We start from the raw sequence: 22835 nt of genomic DNA on the forward strand, positions 1-22835 counted from the left end.
AAAATGTCTCGTACCGGAGAGGTGTCTTTTCCTGCAATTATTTGGGTGTTCTTGGGGGACACTTTTCCACTCTCAAGATAAAATAACAAGTTTTGCAGACTTGTTGCTGCAGTAACCGCAGGGCGACGGCTCCGGCACAATGGGAGCAGTGTTCTAACTAGGACATGCCCCGCGGCGGTGCCATGGCATCCTATCGCAGGCACGGGGCTGGAAGCATCCCCACCCCATCGCTCCCTCCTTCCCTACAAAGTCGGGATACCAGGAGGATGCCCCTTGCTCGCGGAGCCGCACCGCGGCAGGGCAGCGTTTCCTTCACCGATTAAGGACCAAACAGCAGCAGAACAATTCACATGACGTTTTAAAACTAACTTCTCTTGCCAGCACGGCGCGGTTATCCGTGCAAAGCGGCAGGGCTTTGTCATCCTGATGTGCAGTCCCATTGACACGCAGAAATTTCACCAACTGAAATATTTCCCTGTTTAATCACGCTCCCAAGCATCCAAACACCTTCTCCTTGGAGATGGAAGTCATCTGCTTACACAGAGGAAGCATCTCACAGACCTGCTGTACTGCTGATGCTTTCAAAGAGCGATAAGCACAGTACGTCCAATTAAATACTAGGATTTTCTCCAGCTTAAACAAATCAAAGGCAGATGAGCATTAGGTATGGGGGACCCACCACCCAGGGAGGACCCGCTCTGCTGTTCTTCCCAGGCTTTCTGGCCCTGGCAACGCTCACCGAGACAGGCTACAGCACAGGGGCCACCGCAAAGTAAATGCAAATCTCCAGGGGAGAGGAAGGAGCAGGAATGGGGGACACCACCGTCAGCTCGCACCTGGAGTCCCCTGCACGTCACACACAGGCTGAACCAAAAGATAAAATTATATACACCACGTATGAGCTATCGTTCTGCTGGTAAACCCCAGCAACTAGACTGGGATGTCCTCTCCTGTCCTGCTCTACCCTACGGTCTTCAATAGCGGCAGTGAAAGGCAGGTGCATGATGCTATTAGGGGTAAAACAGAATTTAGCATGAGTTTTTTGTGCCAAACGCACGTCCCTGAACTTTCAGGTGACAGGACAGGTGAGGACAAGGCCGTGCCTGTGCATGGGGCTCCTGCTAATTGCAGGCAGCTTGGCAGCGCCGGGCTCTCCATGGAGCCACCGCTTCAGCTGCCCGCCAGGAGCAGGAAAACCATCGCAAGCACAACACACCACCCAGGCTGTGTAAAACTGCATTTTTAATATTTCATTTTTACTTTTAACTAATGACTGAGGTCAAAAGCACCCACGATATTCGTCACCACCTAAAAACGGGCAGACATTAAGCTGCTGAAGGAAAGCTGGGCAGACTGGTACGGATTCTCAGAAACTGTCTTAGAAGCCTCCAGTTATTTTTTTAAGCGATATAAAGGCTGTGGGTCTCCAGGGAAAGCAGCTGCAGTCAATAGCCTCAATGAGGTTCAGAGCAGGAGAAGGTCCTCGCAGCTCGTGACGCGGCATTGCTGTATTGGGAGCAGAAGAGAAGCCAGCCTGGAAGGGCCACCAGCCGTGCCCTCCTCCTGCCCGCTTCTTCAGCAAGGCCACTGTCATTGAAGAAATTAAACACCTCCAACACCCAAGTGGCCAACAGCTACAGCAGACAAGGACAAATCTACCTGCTCTACCACTTTCCATAGGCAAACATTCAGTAAAAAACAATTTTTGGGCCAAAGAGATCCCAAGGTAGCAATAATGAGGCAGGGAAGAGGAAGATGAGCACAAGCCCCGTGTTCTACGCCACCTTCCTGGAGAAATTTTGAAGGATTTTGTGTCAAACCTATTTCCTGAAAGCAAAGCAGCTTTTCAGGAAGACAACGCTGCCACGCTGGTTGGTGACAATCCTGCCTTGACGAAATTCTTTGCTTTTGAAAACATTTCATTTTCTACACATGGAGCCATCGAGAAGTTTACGTTTCTTCCCAGGAAATCAAATGCTTCATAAAACAGGCTAAAATTTGGGCTAAAAAGCCCAAGTGTAAATCAACCCACTCCTCTATTTTGGTTACATCTGTCCTGCTGGCTCGCTGTCTATAAATCTCTTATTAAACATGGGCATGAATCATTTTTTGGACTTTGTTTCCATTGAAGCATTAGCACAAATTCAACGATACTAAACAAAAACGACTGAAGATTTAGGCCTTTCAGTGCCACCTCAATTCAGCAGATAGCAATCGGTTATGTAAAGAAGCAGGATACAAGAGACACTTTGGTCCCATGTTCTCAAAGAAAGCCCGTCTGTTTGGCCTTTATGCTCTGAAGAACAGGATAGTATTCGCTTCTAATTAATTTGTATCTTCAGAGGGCAGCGGCTCCTTCCCCTTGAATGAAAGGCCAAACAATGTGAAGTATTGTTTAATACAGTTTTGTTCTCGACCAAGAAAGGAGCCTACCAGCCAGCGGAGAGGGGCAGGAAATCATTACAGAGGGAGCAATGAGAGCTGCCAGCCAGACGCTGGTATGTTTTATTTATCCAGATATATGCTTTCACCTCAAACTTCTATGGATAGCAACAAGTGGTCCAGAATGGGAAATATCCTGTTTTTCCTGGCTGAAGAAGCAACCTCAAACCAACTCACCGGTCTGTGCTCGGAGGAAAGAGAGATTCTGTGATTTTGTGAAAGCTGGAGTCACGGGAATTACCGGTGCTCCACGGCTCCAGGCTTTGCGTGACGCTGGGGGCACTTGTCCTCCTTGTCCCGAAAACCTACCATGCGGCTCAGAGGTCCATTACACCACCTTCTTGCTGAGCCCACGATGGTTTTGGTCATGCCAGGACGGCTGCACATCCCGCCTGAGGTGCCTGGGACCAGAGATGCTGAGCCCACCCAGCTCCTGCTGACCCTCATCCATGATGGGCACCAAGCTGCTCGGGTGAGTGCCCGGGCTCTGGCAGCGCTGGGAATTGCTGGCCGTATACTTGGTGCCACTTTTCACTTATTTCCTTAGTTCCTGACAAGCCAAACTCCAGGATTTCAAAATTATTCATGAACCCCCAATTCCCACCAGTGCTCCTCTTGACCATTTACTGCATATAAACTTCAACATACTCCCGTGGGTAAGAAAAAACTATTTCTATTTTAGGAATGGGATTCTGAGATACAGAAAGATCAGAGTGATGGACCCTCACCCAGACATTAACCTTTACAGAGCCCCAACGTGGAACCACAACTCAGGAGCCCACGTCCACTGCAAAGGCTACAAAACCACCTCCACTGGCTCCACCACCAGTCACCGCGTATGCAAACACATGGATAATTCTCCCCTGTTCTCTGCAAGGCAAGAAGTTTCATTTAAACAGCAACATTTTACAAACATTTTTATCCCATTAGCCTATTTTCCACTGGCAGTGGGACTACCCCAAAAATAGCATCCCTGCCGCAGCCCCGGCATCGCCAGCATCTGCCTGACGACATAAACCTGGACCACAGAGGACACATGCACGCACCGCGGGACAGATATATGATATAGTCCCAGCCGGGATAGTTTACGTTGTACAAATAGTACATTTATAACAACGTACTGGAATGCAGAGATTTGATTTGTGACCTATTTATACAGGGAGGTAATCTGGAATTAGTATAGGAAAAATATTACTGGTTTATAAATACCCCTATCTTGCCTTCGCTTCAGATCTCAGCCAGGAGTGAAACATCTGCCAGCCTAAAATTAAACATCTGTGTTTTACGGTGAGGAAACCGGACTGGAAGTTTAACGCCAAAAAAGGCCAGAGGCTGCTCGCCCCCGGCGTGGGGCTCTGCCTTCCTCCGGTACCACCGGTCCCTGCGCCGGGCTGGGCGACGCCGGCTCCCCGGGGGCATCGGGGTTCTTCGCAACCCTCAGCAAAAAGCCAAAGGAAAAGTGCTCTGGTGAAGAAACTCCTTTATTTCCTAAAAAAACCCCACCGTCTCTCTGCTGGCAAGCATCCCCCCTGTGCAGCACGGTGTCAGAGCAGCCGCCGCACGGCTCTGGTCCTCCCAGGATGGGATCCCCCCGTTCCCGCAGTTAGAACCAGCTGCGTTATTACGGCTGCGCTTGTCGGGCGTCGCGAGCCGTGATTTACATCGCTGCAGCGCGGCACGGCGTTCCCGGGCTCGGGTCGGGATGCAGCGCCGGAGCCGCTCATTACGGATTCTGGGTTGTTCCCTGCCCTCTTTCCTTACTGTCAGGAATCAAGAGGCCAGGAGAGAAAACTATTCTCTCAGCTAATTACCACAACTATTCTATAATGGCCATTTTAGATGAATTTTTAATGAAGCGTGCTCTTGTCAGTTCGGGATTTCATAACTTTCAAGTCCAGCCTTTACATTCCAGCCATTTGCTGCATAAAGATTCCTCCTCTTCCCTGCAAACAGGGAGGAGAGGAGAAATCTTGCAGGAGCAGGGGAGGAGGACGGACCCTCGCGCAACTTCACTTGCGCCTGTCAAAATTAAATTAACTGCGTCTGCTAAGCAGCAAGCTGACTGACAAGAACGCGGTTCAGCGCAGAAGAACGCTGAGCATCTGCAAGTCCTGCTGAAACCCACTTCAGATCAGGCCCACGACGCTGTAATTAACAAGGATAAAAATACTTTGCTTTTGTTTAATATTTTCTGGAGTTGTGCATTCCTCAGATCAGATGCTAGAAACCTCATTCAGTCTCGCTCGTGTCCTCAAGGCCCACATGTTCTCCACAACCAGACCTAGTTACAGAAGAAGGAGCCATTTTACCACGGTGCTCCCAGCCTGCCACAGCAGCAGGCGGGCGCAGGGACGGCGGTGGTGACACCGCGGCCACCGAACGCGGCCAGAGGCTGGTGGGAGCTGATGCACCTTCTCCTCCATCCCTCTGCAGGCTGCTGCCCTGTCTGCTGATGCCTAAACCTAACCCTCCCATCGGCTCGTGTTCAAGACAGGGCTTGTCCTTTATCTGCTGCTCCCTTTGCAGGTCCAGCGCTTGTCCTGGTCCATCACACCACTGCCACCATTGCAGGAGGCACATCATTTAATAAGACCTTCTCCTTGCTCCCTCTACCACCATCAAACCCTTGGCCAAGGCGATGATGTGCTCCTTGTGTCTCCGATCCCAGCTTTGGAGGTGTTTCTCTGATCTCAGCTTTGGAGGTTCAGCACGATTCTGACCATAAAAAGGGGTGAACAAAAACAAATTAAAAAAAACCCCAGCCCTGGGGCAAGAAGAGGCTTCGTGTCACCCTTGCTCAGGGGGTCCTACTGAGCGCCCTTCCCTGCCCCACGAGCGGTGGGTGATGCTCAAGGTGAGTGATGCTCAAGGCAAGTGAAGAGCATCAGCTACCAGCGTCCCACCACGCACTCGCTGGCATTAGCTCAGTCAACGCTTCAGCTGGGGAAGGAAAAAGCAGAAAAAAAAGGAGGAAGGAAAAAAAAAGACCAAACCTCTCTGAAATTCAGGGCTTCATCTGCTGTGCTCTTCTTTGGCTTTGTTTTTGTTTTTACAAGCGGGGCTCTTGGAAACCTTGGCAATCACAATTTTAAAGGGCTGCCCCCTCCCCCAGGCCTTTGTAAGGCTGTGGGGATCGACATGCCAGGAGCAGGATTAGCTGCCTTCTCTCTTCCATCTTATGGTTTTATTATTCTGCACCTTTTGAGGGTACAGTTTATCCCGAGTAATTAAAACGCAGTTAGCTGTACAAGTCCAAACCATAATGGAAGAGCTTAGGTTTTATTTTTTTTTAATCTCTTTTTTTTTTTTTTTTTCTGTGCCCTCTTTTCCAGGAAGCCTGATACTATAGCTGGCTTATTTAAAACAGGAAACTCCCTTGAAACGTGCTGGTGCGGAAGAGATATTTTAGCAGAAATGTGGTATATTAAGAGCCTGACAGCGGGGCCGGGCAGCGCCGGGCTCCCGACCTGCCTCCTCCCCGCACGGCCCCTGCCTCGGCATCACGGCGTGGTTCAAGTCTTCCCCCTACAGAAACCAAGTAGGAAAACTTTGCTGTGGGATGACCCAGCTCCGACGCAAGGGCTGGACGGCTGCAGCATCTCCGGCGACACCCAAGAAAGCTGCTTGTGTTTTCCCTTTTCCAACTGGGATGGCTCCCGTACGGCAGGAATTAGGCACAGCCTGCTCCGTCCCAGGGCCGGTCCTGCCCTCGCCTGCTGAATTTACTTGGTTCTGTTACTGCAAGAACCGGCGAAGGAAAACACCGTGTCCAAGGGTATAATCCCATTGCTCCGAGGAACGCTGCTGTGAGCCCCGGCAAACCCACGTTACTCACCGCGAGCTCTACAGCGGGGAAGCGCAAAGCAAAATAAAAACAAAACCAGCGTGAGGGAAAACAGCCCGATTTCTGTTCGGTCTGACACTGACAGCAGCCGGGGCACGGGGCCCCGCTCCTGCTGGGTGGGTGGCCGTGGGGGAGACCCCAACCCCGTCCCCATCCCTTCATGCCGCTCCTCCTCGCCCAGCCGGTACCAACCGCTGGGACTTGAAGGACAGCAGAGAGAGCAGACCGGCTTTTGAGGCTCATTTTCTCCAACTGGCTTGTCCACTTTTCTCAGCAAATATTAAAAAAGCATCACTGCTATCGGTATGCTTTCCCCCTTTTGCACATGGCTTGGTAAAATTGCTTGGAAAATATTGCTTATCTATCTGCTTGCTACCTGGCAGGGGGAGATGCCAAGGGGACGCTGGGTTCCTGCCCTTTGGGACAGGATGGGGATGAGCCAGTTCTCAGCACAAGGGAAAGCCTGGCTTCAGGTTAACAGGAAAGGCCGTTATTTGTCAAAACTTCTCCCTTACTTAAGAACAAAATCAAATGGCTTTAAGGAAAACACGCCAGCTCTCCAACAAACGAGAGTTAAATATTTGCAAAATTAGTCCAGCAATTTCAGCGCAGAACCGTAGCGGGAAAGCAGCAGCTCCGGGCGAGAGGATGCTCCGCGCTGCCAGAGCCGGCGGGAAGATGTCCCTCCCTGGGGAGCGCCCGCGGATCAAAGCTGCCACCACAAACACCGGCAGCTCCGACGGGGAGGCCACCGCGCCGAGGCCGAGCCTCCGCGTGGGATGCTGCGAGCTTCATCCACACGGGATTCAGGGACACCAGTGACACAGCCGGGCATCTCCCCCTCCGGTCCTGAGCCCCTGGCTCCGAACCCTTCCCCTGCTGCTGCAGGGTGCCGGGGCGTGCACACCCGAGGACGTCCTCTCCTGTGCGGGAAGCGACAGGGAAGGGGCCTTGTGCCCCCACACCCGCCTCGGGGCTGAGCTGGCAGCTCCGGCCGAACACCAGCAAAGTGAAGCCACCTCCTCTCTGTAGGCATGCCCAGGGACCCACCTAATAGAGAAATAAAATGTCATCAAGAGGCCCCCAAACTGCTCTTCCCTTTGTGACAGCGATGCGCTGGGCAAGGCTGGCAAGGGAAAGGGGGGGTCACTTTCAGGCAGTGGGCATAAAAGCCCATCTTTTCTTCTTCTTGCAGATATTCCTAATTAACATTTGTGAAAATCATTCATTTGATGTTTTTCTCCCTTCCTCCAAATGTCATTTGTTCATCGCTTTTTAAAAAAATTTTACTCTAAAAGGCCAGGACAGAGGGACCGTGCCTTGCTCCTCGCTGAAGACTAACTCCCAGACCGACCACCTAAGCCCTGCCAGGCCAGCAAGGGCTGACACTTCCCTTCCCATGGATGACCATCCTTCTTGGATGACCCACGGCAGGTAAGCTCAGCCATTGCCACAGGACGGTGTCACCAGCGCATGGCTCACGTCACCACCAGGCCGCTTGTCGAGAGCCTCAGCCAAAACGCAAGGGGCCAAGCCAACCGTGGCAGACGACGCAGCTTCTCTTACCTGAAGAGCCTCTCAGCTGGGGACACAGCCCAGGAGCAATGGCAGGGGGGGACCTGCCCATGCCATACCCACACACCAGCACGAGCCCACCACATGCACCGCGCTACAGAAATAAACAAATGATGCCCCTGAAGACAAAAACCTGGTGAACAAACTCCAAACTACCCATGCTGGTTGGAGAAGGACCAAGCAACTGCTGAAGGAGAGCAGAAAACCCAAGGAGAGAGACCGACCATTACCAGAGTAGCCTCCCGAAGACTTGATGTACATCTGCCCGTACTGCTCCTCCACCATGGTGTCGTACGCCTCGTCATCCTCCTCGTCCTCCTCATTGTGGTAGGAGGTGGGGCTGTCGGTGGTGGGAATGCTGCTGGCACCAGGGCTCGTCCGCTCCCCCTGCGAGTACTGGACCTGCTGGACGTTGGGGATGAGGGTGGCCAGGTTGGGCATCCCGTAGTAGGAGACACGGGAGAGCTTCAGGGGACCGGCGTTGGGGCCACCACCACCCGCCCCCTCCCGGGCGCCGGGCTCAAGGGGCCGCTTGCCGGGCAGGCCGGGCAGGGCAGCTGCCTGCAGCTCCAGGTTCTCGTGTTTGACGCGCGTGAGGAGCGGGATGGGCATGGAGGGGGACATGACGTAGGGCGCCGAGGCCGACTGCAGCTGGTTGCAAGGGCTCTGTGGCTCCGAGCTGGGGTCTTCGATCATGGTGGTCTGAGAGTCACAATGGGGCGAGCTGACCTTGAACATCAAGTCCGTCCCTTTCTCCACGATGTGCTGGATCTGGAGGAAGCCCGCCGTGTACATCACCACCAGCTGCTCGCTCGCCGCCATGGTCAGCTTCCCGGTGTAGCAGAAGGAGAGGATCTGCTGGAAGCAAGCCGGGGGGACGGTACCCGGCAGCTCAAAGGCGTTTTTGCTGTTCCCACTGAACAAGTCTCGGAAGTAGAGGCTGCTGGCGGCCAGGACCGCCCGGTGCGCCTTGAAGGCTTGGCCCTTCACCACGATGGAGACATCGCAGTACAGCCCCAGCAGCCGCTGCTCGTTCAGGCAGCCCAGAACGGTGTTCCCAAAGTTGGGAATCTCTATGTGCAACATCTGCGACATGGCTCAGGATCGGCTGGAGCTCCTCAGACATTCAATGCAGGAATATCCAAAGTAGGGCACATCTGAAAAACGGAGAAGGCAGGGAGAGAGGCACAGCGTTTTTAGACAGTTCACCAAAGCAGGCAGAAGCAGAGGAACCCACCTCACCCGACATCAAAGGCTCAAAGCTAAGCTCCGAGAGCCCACGCGGAAAAGCAATCACTCCTAAAAATTATTTATCAATGTTTTCAAACAGTGTTGGAAATGCTATAGGTGGATGACAAAGGATATTCCCCAAAAATGCAAGTATTTTCTTCAAGTTGTGGTCTGTTTAAATAAGCACCACTGATCTATTCCCCTGGGGGGGGTTTTACTCTCTGCAGGAAAATCTGAACGGTAACGGGAGAGGAGTGAACAGCACAGCAAACGTAGGACAGTCAGACCGCGGGTAGCATTATATAAGAAAGACAACAACCAGCAGCTATGTCGAAACTACAGAAAAGATATTTATAAAACAACGTGCCATTCTGCCTGAAATAAATACAGGATTCTGCCGGAGCGACAGCTCCCAGGAAAAAGCACTTTGAAAAGCAATCTTCCCATTTGCACCAGAAAGAGGGAGCGTTTCAACAGTTAAACCCCTTCTCAACAGATTGATCCTCCAACAAAACGAGGCTTAGCTCCAAATTAAGCCAGATATTTGAGCCCCAATAAAACAAACCGACGCGCCGCAGCCAGCCACCTACCAAGTTGTCTTCGCATTTTTCTCCCCTAAATCCCAAGCAGGGCAGGGGGAGCCCCAGCCCAGCCCCTCCGTCCCCCCCAGCTCCATCGCCCCAGCCCGGGGATCCCGGGGGTCTGAGCGGCACCGGGGACCCTCTGAGCAACCTCACACCGAACGGGCTGGATGTGACGCCTCCGGCTTCGCGTCCCGGCGGTGCCGCTCTGTCCGAGCAGCTGTACCTTGGGCCACGGAGACAATTCCTCCTTTCCCCGACCGGCGTGGGAAGGCAGCTGGGACACCAGCCCCGAGCAGGGAGTGTCAGCGCAGCCCAGGGAACGGGAACTCCAGCGAAGCAAATCACTGCGGATTCACCGACAGCAGCCGGAGCCCAAATTTCCCCCCCCTCATCCCCCCCAAGCTCCACGCAAGAGTCCAGAAGATGTAAAATCCTATTTGCCTTCGATGCTACTGAAGAAAAACGACGGTTAACTAGTACTGAAAGCTCGTAAGAACAATATTTTTAAAAAAGGGAAAAAAAAAAAAAAAGAAGTTTATCTGAGAAAGATTAAAAAAAAAAACCTTCTGAAAAGAAAATAATAACCCACAAAGAGCTGCTCTGTTCCCACTGCTGGGGAAAAAAAAAAAAAAGTCCTATCTGCAAGGCCACGGGGTAACAGGAAGAAAAGGGAACACACTCGGAGCCAATTTAATTGTATCTGCATGGTTAAAAAAAAATTCTTCCGAGCGAGGAAGTTCCCGGTCCCCTGGCCTGGCCGGGAGCAAACCTACCTTCAGCAGTGGCGTCCCCAGCGCGGCCGCCGGCCGAGGGGCTCTGCGTCCCCCCGTACAGCCCGGCCGCAGGCTGTGCCCAGCGACGACGATCGCTCAGGGGAGGGAAGGCAAAAAAAAAAAAATAATAAATATATAGTATCAAACCCTGGGTTTGTATCTGCTGGAGCTCAAGCTTTTACCAAGTCAAATCTCCCCGGCAGCGCACAGCATCTAAATGAATAGGCCGGATGCAGATTAACATTCAGGCTGCTCTCTGCAATGAATAGAGCCCTTTGATTAGGGACCTGAAGTAAATGCCAGTTTCAAACCGAAGCTTTAAAAACAGAGAAATATCAGTGCCAGAGGAATGCTCTCAGTGTTGGTACAAGACAGACTTTTGATGAGTCACTGCAATGCAAACAAAGATGGCAGAAATACTGTACTGTATGCTGATGAAATGCTTAGTGGTGCCACGGCAACTGAGACAGGTTTTAAATTTATAGTGCAGTTTTGCATATGAATTACGCTGTAAACTGCCTCCCCTGCCATCTAGTACATCCAGAGTGTCAAAGCATTTAAACTATTCCAAACAGTCTGCAGAGCTGGCACTGCTGCGGGTTAACTCCTGCGGCCGGAGGAAGGCGTGGAGAGCATCCCCCACCAACCCCCCGTGTCCCCCCAACATCCCGCCTGCCTCGGCATCCCCCTGTATCCCCCCGCATCCCCCCAACATCCCGCCTGCCTCGGCATCCCCCTGTATCCCCCCGCATCCCCCCAACATCCCGCCTGCCTCGGCATCCCCCTGTATCCCCCCGCATCCCCCCAACATCTCGCCTGCCTCCGCATTCCCTCTGCATCCCCCCAACATCCCGCCTGCCCCCGCATCCCCCTGTATCCCCCTGCATCCCCCCAACATCCCACCTGCCTCGGCATCCCCCTGTATCCCACCGCATCCCCCCAACATCCCGCCTGCCTCCGCATTCCCCCTGCATCCCCCTGCATCCCCCCAACATCCCGCCTGCCTCAGCATCCCCTGTATCCCCCCGCATCCCCCCAGCATCCTGCATGCCTCTGCATTCCCTCTGCATCCCCCCAACATCCCACCTGCCTCAGCATTCCCTCTGCATCCCCTCTGCATCCTCCTTGCATCCCCCTGTATCCCCCCGTGTCCCCCCAACATACCACCTGCCTCTGAACTCCCTCTGCATCCCCCTGCATCCCCCCAACATCCCGCCTGCCTCAGCATTCCCTCTGCATCCTCCCTGCATCCCCCTGTATCCCCCCGCATCCCCCCAACATCCCACCTGCCTCAGCATCCCCCCTGCATCCCGCCAGCATCCCCCTGTATCCCCTCAACATCCCGCCTGCCTCAGTATCCACCATGCATCCCACCAGCATCTCCCTGCCCCCCCCAACATCACCCCAGCATTCCCCCTGCCCCAGCAACCCCCTGCATCCCACCAGCGTCTCCCTGCCCCCCCCAACATCACCCCAGCATTCCCCCTGCCCCAGCAACCCCCTGCATCCCACCAGCGTCTCCCTGCATCCCCTCAACATCCCCCGAGCACCCCCCCCTGCATCCCCCCAGCCACCTCCCTGCATCTTGCCACCCCACGCCAGGGGCTCCCCAAAACCACCCCCCCAAAAGGAAAGCTTTGGAAATGCCCAAATCTGCCCCAAATACAGGTGCTCCTTGGGCAGCCACAGTCCTGATCCCGCCCCCCCCCCCCCCTCCCCCCAGCTCCCCCCATCATACAAGAAAGCCTTTCAAATGCAGGAAAAATGTTTACCCCTTGGGGAAAGCTTCTTTCAGGCTGTGGCTGAATCCACTAAAAGCAAATCCATTTGCTTAAGTAATGAAATCCTAGTCACATTGTCTCCTGGATTCAGATTTTAAATTACCTTCGCATTTATTGAGCATGTTTGGTGCTTTTTTCTGGGAAAGAGGGTGGGGCCTCACTTTGCTTACTTCGCTCTTGCCCAGAGCGTTTTTTATTTCTGCTATTGCTCTCAGATTTGTTTCAATCACTCCGCTCGGACGGTCACACACCGTTAAAATGTAAGAGATCAGAGGTGAAGCCATCCTTAGAGGAGGGTAAGTGTTGGGAGGGCAGACGGGGCGGGTGATGCTCCGGTGTGACCCCTCCCTGCTGACCGCGCGCTGCCTCCCCTTCCACCCTCCAAAGAGATGTTTGGTGCATTAAGTTCAACTCCACGGCAGCAAACGGCCGCTGCTCCCCAGCGCCCAGGGGCTGGCTGCCTTCCCCTGCTCTTCCAGCAAACGGCACTAACACGTCTGCTCTGCATCCCACAGGACACGCAGGCTCCCAGCGCCCCGCAGAGCCACGACGCTCCCAGCCGAGGACCTCCAGGACCTGCACGTGTCAGGAGCGCTCAAGGGTTCATCCAAACCCCATGTCAGGTCAATGGGATCTCCGCCCGGTGGTGACGAGGATGCTAAGGCACCGAGAGGGGACCAAGGTGACATCCTGCAAGGAGGTCAGAGATGACACCACAACAGCCAAGCCCAAGAGCCCAGGACCTCCCTCCACCCATGACACCACCGACCTCTGTTGGAGAAGGAAAGAAGTCTGCCCTGGCAAATGCAGATCTGCTCTGGATCTGTGAAAATTACTGAAATTAAATGTGCTTTACAGAAACGTAACTCCTCCACTCAGGAACCTGGAGGAAGCCTTGTCTACGAGGATGGCAGACCATGGGTGGAGAAGGATCCCCTCCTCTCTTCTTCCAGCAAGAGCTCCCTTAGAGCTGGAAGGACCAGGTGGGACCTGCTTGGACCCGCTCACAACCTAGCTTGGAGAAACCCAACAGGGCAGGATGAGCAGGACCAGCCAAGGACAGCTTGGTAGCACAGAACAAACCAACTTAAAATAGATTTCAATTATTAACATTACTTAGAATCTGCTCTACAAACAAGCCAGGCATGCCAGCAGGAACCCATGTCTCTCCCTAAAAACACCCAAATTGTGCCAGTTCAGGATACATTTAAGCCGGTGAGAAGCACTAGAGTGCCTCTGCCTAGCAAATTATTGGCAGATTTCATATAAAACCTCCCATGAGACACTGGAGTTTGAACCAAGATGCTCCACACAACTGATCCCTCCCGAGGTTTGCCTTCCACAGGACTGCAGCCTGGCCTGACCACCCCAAGGGGATCCCACCCCAAAATCACATCACTCCAGCTCCCGGTGGCCTTTTCTCCCATTCCAGCAGGTTTTGCAGCTGCTGGTCACACAGTGGCCGAGTGAGCAGGCGAGTTTCCAGTGGCACTTGGTGATAGATTAGACCTCCAGCTCTCCTGGAGAAAAAAGGCTCTGAAATGCTCTCACATGGAAATGGTGAAAATAGTAACTGTGTTTGCTCTAGAAACGGCATCGAGGAACACGGGCAAAGCCGTACCAGTGAGCTGCAAAACCACTTCAACAAACCACAGCTCAGGACTGCTGGACTTTTGTTTCTTCCTCCCCACTTTGCCCCTGCCTTTTTATAGAAAAAAAACCCCAACCTAAACCAACCAACAATCCAACACCCTCCAAAAATCCAAGAAATAAAAGAAGGCAGTCTTGAAAGCCAAGGAGAACTTGCTCACCACCCTTGAAAGCCACGGAGAACCTGTTCACCACCAGACCTCACATCCCCTAAAAACAACAGCAACAAAATATTACTGTGACTAGATAGCAAATGCAATAACGCTTGATAATACCTAATTTAAAAATCTCCTCTATTAAATATGAATTATTTTTTTTTTAAGTAGAGAAACAAAGCGACTTTTGCATGGTTTGAAACGGCTTCAGTCCATTTGACACGGGAAGAGCTGTGCTGCAGGAAAAATGACCTTAGTGGTTACAGCTGTAAACTGTACTTTGCAACCTCGTCTCCCAAGCTCAGCTGTGCCCCAGGGTGCAGGAGAAGCCCCCAGCGCCATCCTCACCCAAAAAAATCCAGTCCCCTTTGGTCTGCCGTGTCCTACAGGTGACAGACGATGAGATGGACACCTCCCACTAAATGGAAAAACTTGGACAAAACTGGATTAAAACCAGCCAGCGCCCCCCCGCCCCCCGCCTGCCCCGAATCATTTAAGATACGTGACCGTTCAAGCAAAACATCATTTTGTTCTCTAATGGCAGCCTCTTTTTTTCCAGCTCTTGGATAAGGCAGGACGATCTGTACATGCCTGCACGATTTTTGTAAAGTCATAGCCTTTGTCACAAAGATCTTCATAAAAAATGCAGCTGTTACTTGATACAACTTCCACAAGAGTTTGAGAATTCTCAGTTTCTGCGTTCACGTGCTTTGGGGGGGGGGGGGGGGGAGGGGGCACAAAAAAAAGCAGGTTTGCTCTTTTCCAAACTATTTTCCTGCTCCGAGGCCCGAAAGGTCGGGGCGAGACAACAACAAAGGAAAAAAGCATCGACCTAGAATAAGATGCTGGCATCAGAGCTCCCCCAGGAGTAATCAGAAATAATTAGATAATGTATTTAAATTGTCTTTTTCCTTAGCCAACATACAAAGAGACTCGGAGACTTCACCCAGCCCTTAAAAAAAAACCCCCAAGCCCCCCTCGCCCTGGGTTTCCCACAGGAAGGGGCGCTGGGGGCAGCCGGGGCAGGTCAAAGGCAGCAGGACCCTCCGGCGGGGGGGAAGAGACAAAGCGGCCCAGAGCCTGCACCCCCCCCTCACCCCCCAGCCAAAGCCCCTCAAAAGGAAAGAGCTGAAAAGTCCTGCCCTTGAAGGCCCCAAAGGGTCAAAGGAAACTCTGCTTTCTTCTGTAAATGAGGGGGGGGGTGGTGGAATCCCATCCTTGGATTGGAGGCTGGCAGGGGGATGTCACCCAGCCGGGCAGGGGCCCCCCAAAGCCACCCAGGACCCCCTGGCGCAGGGGTGCCACCCGCCCAGCTCTTGCTAGAGGGTTTTGGGGTTCCCCCCCCCCCCAATGAGAAGGAAATGCACTTTTTACATAAGCCCAAAGGAAAATACGCAACAGCTAACTGCACAACTGGGTGGCGAAGCACCATTCCCCCAGCGCCGAGCCGCTGTCACGCCTTAAATAAAATAAGGAGTTAAATAAAGTCAAATAAAATGCACTTCAGGCCCGCGCTGGGCATACCCCCCTCCCCATGCACCGCAGGTTGCTGTGTCGGGGAACCGAGAAGCAAAAAAGAAAAGTCTTTGCCCCCTCTCCCCTGCCCCCAAAAGCGAATCTGCCCCCTGCCCATGCTGGGGCTCGGGACGAGAAAACCTGGGGAGGGGACGGGGGGGGGACGGGGGCACAAACGGGAAAGGCCGCGAGTGCCCGCACGGCCTGATGCCCGTCTTTGGCAGGGGGAAGAAAACAAGGTTAAGTTTGGAAATCAAATGACGGTCATGCCGAGACTCCGCTTCTCTTCTGCAGCATTTCTTGCTGCAGCTCCAAAGTATTTATTTTGGAAATGCTGCAAGTGGCAAGCGGCGAGCAGCGCTAGCGGACCCTATTTTTAGTGTAGCAGCCAGTGGCAATGGGTGAAAGAAGATTATTTCTGCCTTATTAAGATAGCAGAAACCAAATTTGCAAATATTACTCAGTAACACAGAAGCAAGGCAGGCAGCAGACATGCGGCACGGAGCCACCTTTGCTTTGTAACCCGAAAAGTTCGCACAGAAAGTAAAGACCTGGAGGCTTGAGCAGGGGGGAATGGGGGGAAAAAAGATGGAAAAGTGAATTAAATCAACGCTGATGAGCCAGCCCAGCCGGGCGACCGCAGCCCCTCTGCCAGGGCAGCCCGGGGACGGGGTGCCGGGAGTGATCCCTGGGGACCCGGTGCAGCCCCGGGGGACCCCGGCACAGCCCCGGTGGCAGGTCCCCGGCTCTGTCCTGCTGCAAGGTGAGTCACCGGCAGCCTGGGCACACCATCACCGCCCGAGGTCACCCACCCCGCAGGCTGCTGCCTCCAAAAAGTGCAGTCATTCAGCCAAGGCGAAGCGTGTTATTGCCATTGTTTTTTAATTATTTTTTTCTTCCCCCTCTCCTTATCTATCACTGGTTTTAAGAGCTCTCAAAGCAAGGAGAAGCAAAAATAGAAAATGCAACATTTTAATTTTATTCCCCCCCCCCCCCCCCCCCAGATTGCTGCAAGGAGAAAGGGGAAGGGAGAGACATAGACAAAACCCACAATTATTCTGCAGAATTTAATTTTTTGCAACCTAATAGAAGCTCGAGACCCCGGCTAAGTTACGTCCAGCAGAAAGCACACAGCACCCCATCACCATGCCTTCCGCAAAGCGTGCATCGCCTGCATCCCATCGCAAACATTAATCCACATCCGTAACACATCAAAAAGACAAGTGCCATGCTGAATTGTATTCTCCTCACTCCTAGTACACAACAGCAGAGCTAGCAATATATAACATGCATGACTCAGTTCTACCATCGTGCCACTACGGAACAGAAAGCCTTAAAATAAAGTAAATATCTTAAAAGGTCAATTAAAAAAAGCTTACAAAACATCAGACGCTGCTTCTCGCTAGAGCTCATTACCTAGTATGGTGGAGCTGCCTGTGTGTTTTTTTTTCTTGTGCAAGTTAGTCTGTGAGTCAGCATTAACACACATGAGAACATCAGGAATACTGCCTAGTTCTGATGCAATGGAGGTTGTAAAAAAAAAAAAAAAAAAAAAAAAAAGAAAAAAAAAAAAGAAGAAGAAGAAATCGCGCTCCGTTTGGACAAGAGCCTGTAATTCAATTGCCTTTACTTTTCAATTACTGCATAGCCTACCCTGACCAACCTGCAGAGGGGAAGGAAACTTTGCTTACATCTCTGTCCTAAAATTAATGACTTTTACTTTTGGCTACAGCTTATTCTCCCTGCTTTAAAAAAAAAAAAAAGGCAGGCATAATATAATTAACCCTTCAAGGGCAGCTGAGCCCCTGCAGCGATCGGGATCTCCGTGTTTTTGTAGAAATTTCAGCACTGGAAAACAATACTGCCAAAAAGTTCTGGCAAACGAAGACATTTATACATTAAACTTTTAATACTCTATAAAGCGAAGCTACAATTGCATCTGAGCTTGATCCTTAATGGAAATATAAGCTTGCACAAAAGGAAAGTTACAGGCTGCAGAAATTTAACTCTGTACTTCCAGGTTTATAGAAGCAAGTACTGGATTGCACAGGATGGTTTTCAAAACTGAGGTTTCTGGTCCTTGACCAAAAAACCTGAGAAACCTAAAATTAGTGACGTGAGGTGGTCACCCCAACCTGACACCCACCTGCCCCAGGACGATGGGGGCAAAGCGGAAAACCTGCGTTTTTCATACATCGCATTTATCGCTTGCACTTTAGCAACCAATTCTCTCTCTCTCCACTTATCAGGGGGAAAACCACCCCCCGGATCACAGCATCAAGGCAGAACGTATCCGAGACTCAACACCCACTTGGCATTTCTGGCTTCTCTGCTCTTCCAACAAAACCCTTCACCGGTCCAGCACGTTTTGCCCAAACCTTGAGTATGCGACTGTTTCTGTAACGTGCCCTAAAACACCCCCAGGCAGCCCCGCAGCCCAGAATATTACATTTTATATACATGTATTTGATATTATAATGTAGATTAGATATGGTCATTATATTATATATTATTATATTATATATTATTACTTTTATATCTATTATATATGATCAAGTAGGTCTTAAGAGCCAACACCAACACCTAACCAGCGCTGTGCTGCCGTGCCACAGCTAAGAGCCAACGTCCCCGGGGCAGCCCCGCGGGTGCACAGCTCTGGCTAAAGCACACACGTTCCTTAAACTTCAGGATTTTACAGAGATCCAAGCCTTGTGCAGCAGAGGAGGGTCGGAGGTTGGAAGTGAGAAAGCCTCCCCAAGGTTCAGGACACGCTGCAGACACTGAGCTGATCCCACACCCGCAAACACCCACCGACCCGTCAAAATAAACAGGAATAGCTCACGCATATGGATTAACAATCCAGTGGATCGCAAACATATTCCAAACCCCAGTTTAGTTTGCTGGTTGTTTTTATGAATAGACACGAGCGCTATAAAATTTATATATTTTTTTTTTAAAATACACAAGTATAAATAGTTATTAGTGCTCATCAACCGACAAGGGAACGCCCCAATATTAGAGATCAAGCCCTTCTGCAGCTTCCCTCGCACGCAAGGGTCCGTCTCAAACCAGTGCGAGCCTGGTGGGGCTTTTTTCTTAAGCATGTGGGATACTTGAATACAGATGAATTGAGTTTTAAAGGAAAAAAAACCCAAGCAGCAACTTCTGGGCCAAGTTCTTGTGTGCCAAACTTTTCAACTGCCACAGCACAGCTCGACAGTGTTTCAAAAGAATTTAAGCACTGTTTTGAATACTGCTGACAATCTGCCTCATCAAAATTTGTAATTTAAATACCTCAAATCTGAAAAGCACGCTCCCTGGGGCACACTTCATTCTCCCTCCCGCCGCCCACCCTCCCCAAGCCCCGTTCGGCACAAAATCCATGGCTTTCCCTATCTGGCTGGTTTTTTCCCCTCCACCTGCCGCATCCCCCCGGCATCCCCCCTGCAGCATCCGCCGCATCCCGCAGGGACCCCAGTGCTCCAGGACAAGTTTCTTCTTCAGATTCCCCGTGGATGAAATCTCTGCGCGCACTGCAGCGCCCAAACCCACCCTTCACCTTCCTCTTTTATAACTATGATGCTAGCTTAGAGATAAAGCGGTTTACCGGTTTAGAGATAAAACCGTGCTACCCAGGCTGCCCTGACTCCTACGGCAAGAAAGGGTTAATGTGAGGAGCCCCAGCCCTCTGCTATCCAGTAGATAAGATGCTCCTCCAAACGCCTTCGGATGTGTCAATAAACCCCAAAACAATTCTATGTCAATAAGTCTAATTGGTGAGGAATGGCAAAATTAATTTCTTGGGGTCTCAGTGATGCTCCCGGCAGCAGCTCCGCTCCGGCAGGAGCGTGTTTAAGATTCCCTCCCAGTGCTGCAAAGCACCTTGAAAGGTCGCCGAGCGCTTTCATATTCCCCGATCCATCTCCTAACGCTGCAGCAGATGAAACGGATTGACCTAGACGAGAACTGAAACAGTCTCTGTGAAATAATCCATCACCACCCTTCGCCAGCCGCAGCCGCCTTTGTCACGGGCACGCTTGGAAATCGCACACCCCGACTGCGGCCGCGCCGGGGGCTTGGGGCCGGGGGGGGGGGCGGGGGTTTAAATCACAGCCCCGCTCTCCGGGGATGCAACCGCACACGGCATCGATGGCTGCAGAGCCGCCTCGCCGGCACACAACATAAAATACCTCCATATTACAGCGTGCGCAAAGCCTGTGCCCATTACCGAAACTCATTAAAGACAGTGATACTTTGTAACATACTCTAATCTTTAATATTCATAGCTTGCTTCATTTGCATATCATGCCATAAATAGTTGAAGCAGAGGTAAAACACAAAGCGCTCTACTTGCATTTCTAATTATGCCTAAAATCAAATGTAAATCACAACACATCCAAGACACAGAAAATATTAAATTTGCTGGCTCTCGGTTAAAAAATCTTTAAAACAAACAAAAAAAAAAAACAACAAAAAACCACATGCACAAACCCAATTATTTTTTAAAAGAAAAATTAAAGTGGGTTATATGGGTGCGCAGGGGGGATGCTGCTGTTTTCAAAGGGGAGCTCACACATCCCAGCCCCAGCCCCGGCGACGGACCCTTGGGCACCAGCTCTCCCCCCAGCCCCGAAAAACCTGCCTTTACCACCGAGCTGGGCTGCAGCTCCTCATTTAACCTTGGTCTTTGAAAAAACAACAGGAGCCCTTTCCTCCGGGGCAGCCGGGAAAGCCGATCTCTAGCAAAGGAGGTAAATTTGAAGAATCAGCTTGAATTTAAACTCTTTGGCATCCCGCACCGGTGCGGGAGGGCGAGCAGCGCCGGGAGCTGCTAAACCCCGGGTTTAATGAGAAAAGAGGCATCCTGGGGTGCCTGCACTCCGCAGCCCCCCGTCCATGAGGAACAGATGATTTCTCTTCATAACCCACCAAACAGATGATTGCTGTTGGTAACCAACCAAAACCGATGTAACACGGGTGTTTTTCCCTGCTCTGCTTTTTCCTGAAGCATGGAAGAGCCCTCGGAGGTGGGAGCTGCCCTGGGATGCTCCTGCACTCGCTGCGGTACCCACCACCGGCACCAGTCCCATGGAAAAGGCTCAAGATCCCGTTCAATGGCCGGCGATGCCATCCGATGGAAAGACTTGGCCGTACGGAGCTGGGTGCCGGAGCTGGGTGCCAGGCACATCCCTATTATCCCTTATTATAAGAACTAGAGGAAATTCACCTGCCTCCTCCAGAAAGCGTACTGGGGAACTGGGTGGCACGGCTAACGGCTTCTGGGATCCCAGAGGGTTTGTTTCCACAACAACTCTCAAATTATTGACTTTTAAGGAGAAGCGCGGTCCTGGTGTGGCACAGAGGTGCCAGGCTGCGATGGGGGCGATGACAGAGATGAGGCCTGGTACAACCTGTACAACCAAATTAACCATATTCCCCCGCTTCACAGAGACATCAGAAGACTTAATATCTGTAAAGCAACTCAATATCCTCGGATGAGAAGTGTTATTAGCACATTGCTGCCAATGGCATAAATGATTTCCCTGGAAGAAGCTTGCTTCCGCATCAGGCACCGGGGTCCTCTGGATTTTATGGAAGACCACCACCAGCAACTCGTGAAAGTGGATATTTTTAGTTCGAGATCCCTGGCACAGGCTCGGTGTGAGCTTGTGCCCACCCGCCGCTCCCCACAAGGTGGGTTCTCCACGGCTGGGACTCACGGGACCCGCTCCAGCCCCAACCCGACCCTGGCCCTGCTGCCGCACTCCTGCCATTCCCCGCACCGGGACACCGCTCCTCGCCCACCGCACCGATCCGACGCTCTGATGCCACTCCCAGGAAGCTCAAAACCTTCCTCCTCTTCACCCATCTCCCTGTTCCTCCTCTTCACCCATCTCCCAAGAAGCTACTCACAACAGAGAGGTACAGCATCCACGGTACTCAAAATAAAATAAAAGTTTTACAGCTTTATGCCCAAAGATTTAATTAAACTCAAATGAACTAAGTTTTGCAGAAGTAGGACAAAAATGGCACATTTTGGGAAGCTGTAAGGAGCCCTTGCCTGGCAGAGGAACGCGGAGCGAGGCGGGCTGGCATCCTTTCCCACTTACCTTCCCTTTACCGCTGGGACTCCAGCTGCATAAACCCACTACGGCTTAATGAAAGGCTTTTGTGGGTGGCTGTCCCCAGGGAAAAATGCATTTTTAAGTCACTTGAACCGAGACTGACTCTGAAGAAAGAGGCAGCTACGGATCACCAAGGGGAGCCGGGCACCCGGCAGCCGCCCGGCTCCAGCCACAGCCTCTCCCTTATTAGATTTTTCCCGTCTTACAAAAGGCTTAAAGAGGCTTCTGAGAATGAAAAGCTGAAAGAAAAAAAAACCAAACATGTTTATCATTGCCATGTTCTGCTCCCACTCGTACGCCGGCTTTCCAGGGTCCCCAAATCCCGTCAGGGAGCGGGTCCAGAGACTCATGTGCGGGTCCCCCCCGGGCTCTCGTCCTCCCCCGGCACAACACCTCGTCCTGCCCCTTTCCAGACTTGCGTCCAGCTCAACCACAGTATTGCATCGGTTCTACTAAAGAGTTAAAGGGTCTCTCTCCCGCAGTATCTACTTCCAAAGAATTCCAGAGCCGACATTAACTTTAACCCCCAAAGGTGAGCGTTGGCCCCGGCCCCCCCGGCCCGCGCCGAGGGAGAAGTGAAAGCGAGCGGCTCGCAGCCTGCAAAGCCTTTTTGCTGTTCGTATGTACCCTGGCATCTTGCCCAGACCTATTTTTAAGCCCATTTACTAGAAATCCCACAAATTAAAGGAAATACGGATAATGTTGTAAGAATCCTTTGGGCCAAATAAAAGCTACACATAATTTTCCTTGTGCATCAGAGTAAGATCCTTAACCACAAAAACCAGATTTCCCCAAAGCTCTTTTGCAACAGCGAGAGAATCTTGTTTTGTAAAAAGTTGCTTTGATTCACTCCTGGATTACAGGGAGCGCGGCAGACACCGCTGCCTCCCGGCCAAACCGGGAGAGGTGATTACTGTTATGAAACAGAAAGGTGTTTAATTTATTTGTGTTCTCCTAACATCTCCAGCTCGGGCATGGTGACTATTAACGCCAGCAAAGCACGCAGAAAGTGCTCGTGGAGAGAAGCTGTAGGACGGTTATTGGGGTGGGTTTTTTTTCTCTGCATCTCATAGGAGACTGTTGAGTGTTTTTATTTTCTAGCTTCTTTCAAACCGTGTGTTCATGGTGCTTGTGAAGGGCCATCGTGCTGGAAAGCCTCCT

At 51.8% G+C, this 22835-nt stretch overlaps 1 protein-coding gene across 7 annotated transcripts in view; it reads right to left on the reverse strand.

Moving 5' to 3' along the window:
• Positions 1 to 22835, reverse strand: part of NACC2 (NACC family member 2) — a 59598-nt gene that overhangs the window by 8693 nt on the left and 28070 nt on the right. For 2 of the 7 annotated variants that reach the window (XM_074608339.1, XM_074608342.1), the window contains exon 2: positions 8092 to 9018. In XM_074608339.1, the coding sequence (XP_074464440.1) occupies positions 8092 to 8956 (865 nt within the window). In that variant the 5' untranslated portion in view covers positions 8957 to 9018. Of the gene's footprint in view, positions 1 to 8091; positions 9019 to 9681; positions 10287 to 10448; positions 10843 to 16928; positions 17075 to 22835 lie in introns of those variants that run through there. The other 5 variants (XM_074608345.1, XM_074608343.1, XM_074608341.1 and 2 more) reach the window with 5 other exon arrangements.

Source organism: Larus michahellis, chromosome 15 (assembly GCF_964199755.1).
Source record: "Larus michahellis chromosome 15, bLarMic1.1, whole genome shotgun sequence".
Lineage (NCBI taxonomy): Eukaryota > Metazoa > Chordata > Aves > Charadriiformes > Laridae > Larus > Larus michahellis.